At 31.4% G+C, this 8297-nt stretch overlaps 1 protein-coding gene across 1 annotated transcript; it reads left to right on the forward strand.

Moving 5' to 3' along the window:
* Positions 1-1538: 1538 nt before the first annotated feature.
* lovit (loss of visual transmission) lies at positions 1539-5654 on the forward strand. Its single transcript, XM_070652531.1, has 5 exons — positions 1539-1745; positions 3093-4261; positions 4377-4684; positions 5304-5376; positions 5444-5654. The coding sequence occupies exons 1-5, from the start codon at positions 1549-1551 to the stop codon at positions 5599-5601; spliced, it is 1905 nt and encodes a 634-aa protein (XP_070508632.1). The 5' UTR covers positions 1539-1548; the 3' UTR covers positions 5602-5654.
* The last annotated feature ends 2643 nt before the right edge of the window (positions 5655-8297 follow it).

The raw sequence follows: 8297 nt of genomic DNA on the forward strand, positions 1-8297 counted from the left end.
AAATGATTTATTATTTCGAAATGAAAATCGTCACCTCCGGAAATTTACGGAAAACAATTGATCAAGGGAATGCACTAATTAATCGATATGACTTGATATTATTGGTTCCTTTCAATATTAAATAGATGTGCAAATCGAAGACTAAGTGTTTTTGATGCCTTGACCTCGCAAAATTCTTGATATCCATTACAGGCACAACCAAACTGCAAAACTACAGTTTATGTTCAAAGGGATGTAACGTATTTAATTGCTACATATACATTTCATACAGCACATAAGGAAATAACTAGAATGTCTAAGGAAGTATAGGTGCAGGCACAGATATCGCCAAGAAATAGTGAGGGTCACTGACAAAGAACATTATTTTGGCAAAGCTAAATTATTGTTTTCACAAACAAAGCTTCCTTCTAATGAGCTTTTTTAAGCTCAATTATTGAAGAAAATGTTCTATAATTGACTCAGTTTGTCTTGTTTAGTTCCCAAAAATAATTACTACCATTTACTATTCCTTATTAATTAATTTCTGAACATTCCTCCATCAAATGCTTCAAAATTTGGAGCTTGAAAGCTTTTAAAAAAAGCTCAACTGAAATGAAGCTGTTGTATGGTTTTAAAATTCAAATTCAAATAATATTCGTTGATAAAAAGTTCTCAAGGAACGAAAGTACTCTCGTTCCTCATTACTTTTCTACATTGTACATCCTTACATTTTCATATTATTATTATTAAGAAGCATTTGTCAAAAAGTCTTATGTCTTTATATTGTGACAATATTCGAGTAAAATATCTTTTCAGCTGTGACATTTAATTGTACGTCATCAATCTAAAGTATCTAGCAATATGCTTTCAGGTAGATTATTACAAACGATTTATAAATAAAGTTCTATTCCGTTTATATTGTTCAAAAGAATTACGACCGAAGTAATAAGACAGCGTAGAGTCCCTAAAGTTTACAGGCTTCATTTATGTAATGGCATGGCATCAAATAAAAATAATGTAGCAGAAAAAGGAACAGATAAGTTTGTTCGCTCGATATAAGCTTGTATAGAATAAACAATGTGACATGTGACATTACTTAAATTACCCTAAATGTATTTATTTCCTTCTATTTATTTCTGCATTCGTTTTCAATTCCATTCCTTTTTATTTCTCTGATTCTTGTCAGTCTTCGATTGTAGTTGGCTGTGTGTAGATATCTCAAACTAGATAGGAACAAAAAAATAAATTAGTGAAATTCTTAAATAGTTTAAAAAATATTCAATTTATCATTCGGACATTTACAAGATACCACATATCGACCTATTAGAAGATGTATAGAATATCCTAAAATATTTGAGACATAATTCATCATTTGTGACGTAAAAAGTTGTTACACATAGCATAGCTCTTTAAAAATATAAATTATGAAACCTTTGAAGTGTGAATGAAAGGAAAAATCGAAGGCATTTTACTATTAGTCTCTACATCCATCACTCAATTTAAAATAACAGTTTAAAAGGAATTACAATAAAAATTTTGTGGATATCATTATCATAAAAAGTAAGAATTATGGAAAAACTTCACGAGTATCAAGGTGTGTCGGGTCGATTACATGGAATACGCGACGATCTACGCTCAAAATTCTCATCTTGGCGTGAAGCTCACGACGGTGATAATATTGTTGATTTAACGAAAAATTATGCAAGAAAAATTTCAACGGGTCGTAGTGAGAGCGGAAAGGATAATGACTTTTCCCACATCTACAGGTTAGTTAAATTACCTTGAATTATCTCACTTACAATAAATTAATTATCGCTAATGGTCTTGAAATAATTTATCAAGAAGGTACTTATGTAGGTTATGTTTTTCCTTACATTTAAATTAATTTTTCTTCTTTTTTCTACTTACCCAACTCTTTTTACATCGCATTTTAATTCCGTGCTGTTATTTACTGATAGAATGAATTGGATTAAGATTCACTTTGTCTAGAGCAGTGAATTTCAAGCTGTATTAATTAAACTGAAACTAGATATGTAGTTCATTCAAATTTGACACTATTCCAGAAGTCAGGCTTCACTAGATTCTAAAGTCTGACTTTACTGAAGGCTGTACTCTACTGTTTTGATTCCGACTCCGAAATTGAATCCTGCCAACTCTGATTTCATTCTGTTATGCTCAAAAAAGTTTGAGAAACACTGGTCTAGATTTAAACAATATTGATATTCATATAACTGGATGATTTATTCATGAACGGATCAGTTTAATGAAATCCTTTGAATAGATCATAGCATAGTCATAGCTGGTGTTTGTTTCTGAACCCTTCTGAGAAAACCATTTCTGAGCTTAGAGGTTCTCGAACTCTTGAGTTCTTAAGAGAAAGGCAGTCACATTGAATTCATAAGAAATCCATTTAGACTTCTTATTTAAGGTCTAGTCTAGTGAATGTCTTGTCAGTGTGTCATGAAACATAGTTTAAAAAATACTGCCTTTTCTTTTTATGTATCCGAATAGCATAAACCGGTTAATCGATCCGAAATGGCAGATTCAGGATCGCCGACCTGGTGCCTGATTTAGGCCGAATCTGTCATTGTATCGGATTTAAGGCAAGTCAGAGTTACGCCACCCAGATGTCGAATTCTGTATCAATTTACCAAGATAATTCATTTCAAATACAGAGAAAATGCGAAGAATCGCTTTTCGTCCCAAAACTGTTACAGTCTATCCAGTCAGTCTTTAAACAACGCCTTTTTCCATTTTTCTCTTTAAGAAATATCCTTACCAGTCCTTAAATGGCTCATAAATTTTCATTCATTTAACGCATACATTTTCATAGAATTGAATTATTTAAATGAATTCAATAAGTTTGAACTGGCTTGCTGATGCTGGGGACGTGGCATATATTGGATTTACTTTTATTGATGATTCAAAATAATCTCCCGGACACAATCACAATAAATTTAAATTTTCACTGTGACTTTACGATTATTGTTTTCATTTAGCATTTTTGATCCCTTGAATTTTCATGATGCTTTTCATTTTCTTTTTATGTGTTTGCTGTCTTTCATTCATATGTGCAACAAAATATATAATAATATATATGGACATGTGCGTAGGCGTAAAACGACGAGCGAATTGACAAGATTAAGTGCCAGTGTTATGGGTATTGAATTTGCATACGCATCTGAAACAGCTTTTGTATCACCGACATTACTGAAAATTGGTGTACAGCATCAACACATGACATTGGTTTGGGCACTATCACCACTTATTGGATTCTTTGTGACACCCTTCCTTGGGTCACTAAGTGATAGGTGCAATCATCCGATGGGAAGACGTCGTCCTTTTATCATTCTGCTATCGATTGGAGTTCTAATGGGACTTTTGCTTGTTCCACATGGAGAATATCTTGGATATTATATGGGAGATTACTATTCGACTGACTTTATTAATGAGACATTGACATTAAATACAACGGGAACAAATAAGATTCTTCCTCATCGAACAACAGCAATTGATTCCGATGAGGAGTTTACGGAAATGTTGACAACTGAAAGCTCGTCGCACTCATGGGGAATATTCTTTACAATCTTAGGTACAGTATTGTTGGATTTTGATGCTGATGCATGTCAATCACCAGCTAGGGCTTATTTACTTGATGTGACACAGTCGGACGATCATGCACGAGGTTTATCAACATTTACGGTAATGGCTGGACTTGGTGGAGCAATGGGTTATTCTCTTGGTGGCATTAATTGGGATGTGACAAAAATTGGTATAATGTTGGGTGGACATGTACGAGCTGTATTTACATTAATTACCTTCATTTTCATAATATGTGTGACAGTGACAATAACTAGTTTTCGTGAAATACCATTAGCAATGCTCGAATCATTTTCAATAATCAACGAAGATGACGATAAACGAGGGTACGGAACAATGGAAAATAATGAACAGAATGAGACAGATGAAACTACGGTCAGTTTAGATGAGAGAAAGAAGAGTTTAACATTGAATTTGGGTAAAGTTAATGAAGGATATTCATCATTGCCTGGTGAGAATATTGCTGAGACTTCATTTGCGTCAAATAACTCATCACAACCCAAAGTAATTCATCATGATGAGCCTGTTCCATCATTATCACATTATCTCATGTCCATTATTCATATGCCACGATCAATCCAAAATGTCTGTATTACAAATTTCTTTTGCTGGTCAGCTCATGTATGCTACAGTCTATATTTTACGGACTTTGTCGGCGAAAGTGTTTTTGAAGGAGATCCAAAGGAAAGTATCTTCTTTTTTATGTTGTTGCTATAATCCATTTAATCTTTATTGCACTTGACAGTCGTTTTAATTAATTTTTTTGCTTCACTCATTTCCTCGATCTCTAACTCTTTAGGCTGCATATGGTTCAACAAAATATAACTCTTATGAGGAAGGCGTACGATTTGGATGTTTCGGAATGGCCATGTATTCGCTATCATGTGCTTGCTATTCGATTATCATTGAGAAACTTATTTGGAGATTTCGGGCAAAGAGAGTCTATATCGGTGGCTTATTGTTTTATAGTTTATCGATGACACTAATGGCACTAACAAAACACAAATTAGGAGTTTTGATTTTCAGTTGGGGTGCTGGTGTTATGTATTCTACATTATTTACGATGCCATACTTACTTGTTGCCCATTATCATGCACAAGGGATTGTGAGTTTATAATTTATTTGTACATTAACCCTTATATTTATACATTTTATAGGGAGACTGAAAATTTTGTGGAAATTATTAGGCTGTATATTGTTTATTGGGATGTAACATGATGCCATAGTCTATTGTCCCCCTAGTAACTTTGTTTACTTAGTAAATAGACCGGAAAACATAAAATACAACGAAATATTTAGGGATGTTTAACATAAAGTGCATAACTCTGATATAAATGCTATCAATTGCATAAATTTTCATGATTCTCATGATGATAGTCATTCTCTAATAAGCTATAGCTCGAGGAAAATCATAAATTTCTGATATCTTAAAGATATATATGCTGAAAGGAATATGTTGATGTGTTATCATTAAATACATCTGAATGGAAGTTTGTGCTTTATGTAAACATCACATGAGAATAGAATACGGGACACTGTAAAAAGGCAATAACTCATGTCTATCATTTACAGCCTTTTTAAGTCCAAAAAATATGAAGAGTCTCCTACTTTTTTGAAGAACCCAATAGAATGATGATTTATGATGCTACATAAAACCATTTTCTCGTTTCCTTTTTCTAAAAAATTTTCATATACACTCGATTTATCATGGTATTCAACCTCAGTTTGAGCTTTCTGAAACTGGAGAATCTAAATATTCTACAGTAAGCAGAGGTATTGGTACGGATGTTGCAATAGGTAAAAAATTTGTAATTCAGTTGAATTAATTCTCACAAAAATTAACTTTATTTTTCATTTCCAATAGTTTCCTCGATGGTTTTTCTTGCTCAATTCCTACTATCATGCTTCATGGGGCAAATAGTCTCGTTCTATCAAACCACAACTGCTGTTTGTGCTACTGCTGCATTTCTAGCATTCTGTGGAGCAATAAGTGCTAGTAATATTATGTATTTAGATTTGTAAGTGTATATCCATTAAAATGAAAACAAAATGTTTTGGTTGTTGAATGAGAAAATAAATAATAATTGATTGATGTTGCAAATACTGGATGTTTGGACTACTGTTATACATGCACTAAGCTATTCTAGAACGATTGCTGAAATTCATATTTACAACAACTAAATGATATCAAATGAATGTAATTTACTATGTTGAATTTCCGTATTTGATACTATGTAAAAGTGAAGGCTTCAATGGTCTGCTAATTTTCAATTCTCTGGACAATATCGACTTTTTAGACACATCTGATAATTTTAGGATGGATATTTGAGATGGTGAGAGAGGTATGAAAATTTATAGCATCACTTAGAAATGATTTTAAATATTTAAAACATTTCGTGATTATGGAGCTCGAGACAAGATCCATAAAATTCTTTTTTTAAGGACTAAGCATTTCAGTGCTACTCAAACTTATTAGTAAGCGACGTATTAAAATGTCCATGTGAATGTTATTCGGCCAGCAATAGTCAGATCAAAAGGCAATAGCTTTTTGTAGCAAATTAGCCTCCAAGTCGGAGCATGGTTCCAGGAAATAAGCAAGTAAGTATTAAAATGACTATCCGAGTATTGGGGACATATTTTTATAAAACAGATAGGAAGAAACGCCTGAAAAAACGTCGCTAAACAGCAGTATTAGGGGCATATACGGCATATACATGAAGAAATGGGGGTGATTGGGGTGTGAGGAGTGGTTGGAATGTAAGGCTTAAAAGTGTCTACATTCCTGAGTATAATTTGAGAAGTACCGAATTAGTTGGAAACCCCTATTTCAATCCTTCATTTCCCAGCGACTCAAATTAACATTTTCTTGACATTTTGATAACCTAGAAAACTTAAATCTTCATCAATTCAATTATTTAGGAACCAAAATAAAACAAACAAAAATTTTTTATCGTCAATTTATTATTCTTCGATTATATATTCATCGTTATATGAGTGAGTTAAATAGAAATACTATTATATATACATTTAATAAATAATTTCATTCCTTGTTCATGTTTTTTTTTTGTTTTTAAAGATTTGTGGCCAATAAAGGAAAGAATGCTTGATTTTTCATAAGATATATCATCTAACATTATAAAAAGATTTTCTCATATTTTCTTGTCATATGAATGATTATAGAAGGCGCATTAGAAAAGTCAACAGGTTTATATTGTAATCTTCTTATTTATTCCCATATTTATTTTTTTTTTTATTTTAGAGATGTGGAATTAAGTATTTGATTTTTGACGATGGGAGCAAAACTTTGGGAATCTTTGTGGTAGATGAAAAATTAGGATACAAATGGTATTCATTTAGTAATACCCTTCTGAGAAGGTCTATTAATCAAAAACAAACAGCTTCTTTTGATATCATTTCTTTCTTTAATATTTTAATAAGCACTCATTATTAAGGTTCATAGTTGTTGTGAGGCAATTTTTGAGTGTTTAAATAAGAAAATCTAGGCAAAATTATGCTTTTTCACTCTCTAAATTTTTGAAAATTTTTAATAGAGGAGAGTCGACTTCGAATCGATTTCATTAAAAAATTCGTCTTGACTCGATTTCAAACTCTGTAAATAATAATGCTTTTTTTGATAATTTATATCTAATTTAAGTAAAAAGAAGCATTTGTTGAATTTTAAATCACTGTACATTCTTTGGTAATTTTATAGATTCAAATCTTTTCAATTTTAAATTTGTTTAAAATAAATCAAGATTTTTTTAAAATGTATAAAAGTTTTTCTAACAATGTCAAATATCAAATACTTGTCAAATTTAAAGAATTCTTTATTTTGTGTTTCTCAATATTAATCTTGAAGATTTCAATCAAAGAAGGAAAGTATCCAATTTTTGTATAAAGTGTAGGTACTCGTTCAGTTTTTCATATCGTGACTCCGATTTGGAGCTGGATTTGGTTTAAATTAGGCATAAATAGCATTATAATTAGGTTAAGAACCTTTAAAAAATACCATTTCAGATAAACTTAAAATACTAAAAATATGAAAATTTAATAATTTGCAAAACGCCATTAAAGGTGCCCAAAAATTTTCAAACTATTGAAAAATTAATTCAAATGTCAATCAAACCCCTTTTGGCGAAAATTAAAAATTAAAATTTAACTTTTTTGATGTATTTAACCGTTGATAAAATTCTTTGTATCATGCTCTAATAGTACCATCTTTAAACTAATAATGAAACTTCAAAAAGTTTGAAACAAGAAAACTAATGCAAACTCCTTTCATCAATACTAAGTAACTTAAAGAACATTTTCTAAACTGTAAATAGAAAACTAATATTGCATTCCTTAAGAGAATTTTCTATGCAACGTGATTTCATGGATAAAAGTCTGATGTATATACTACCAAGTCACGAATCATAGAGAAAAATTGTAATTAGAAATGAAAAAGTACCTACACTTTATACCAGAGATTCTCAAACTTTTCAACTAGCGATATAATAGAATTCTTACCAAAATTATGATGACTTTTTTTGGTACAAACTTGGTTAAAAAATTCAAAATTTTACATTTTTAGTCACGTCGCCAAAGATAGTCCTGAGCAACACAAATGGAGAAGGCTCCACCAAGGAACTCAAATGGTTCAGCTAAACCTCTTTTATTAGCACCAAATGAAAGCTGTCTTAAATTTGACAGTCATATGGACCATAGCTTAAAGTCGA

The sequence above is a fragment of the Chironomus tepperi genome, unplaced genomic scaffold (genome assembly GCF_022539635.2).
Source record: "Chironomus tepperi strain 1889 unplaced genomic scaffold, CSIRO-AGI_Ctep_v1 contig_48, whole genome shotgun sequence".
NCBI classification, from domain to species: domain Eukaryota; kingdom Metazoa; phylum Arthropoda; class Insecta; order Diptera; family Chironomidae; genus Chironomus; species Chironomus tepperi.

Excerpts from the sequence above, each read along its gene's own strand:
- lovit (XM_070652531.1), top strand. The coding sequence starts at position 1,549 with ATGGAAAAACTTCACGAGTATCAAGGTGTGTCGGGTCGATTACATGGA. Across the intron at positions 4,262-4,376 it reads TGTTTTTGAAGGAGATCCAA|AGGCTGCATATGGTTCAACA; the intron begins AGGAAAGTATCT and ends CTCTAACTCTTT. Across the intron at positions 4,685-5,303 it reads ATTATCATGCACAAGGGATT|TTTGAGCTTTCTGAAACTGG; the intron begins GTGAGTTTATAA and ends ATTCAACCTCAG.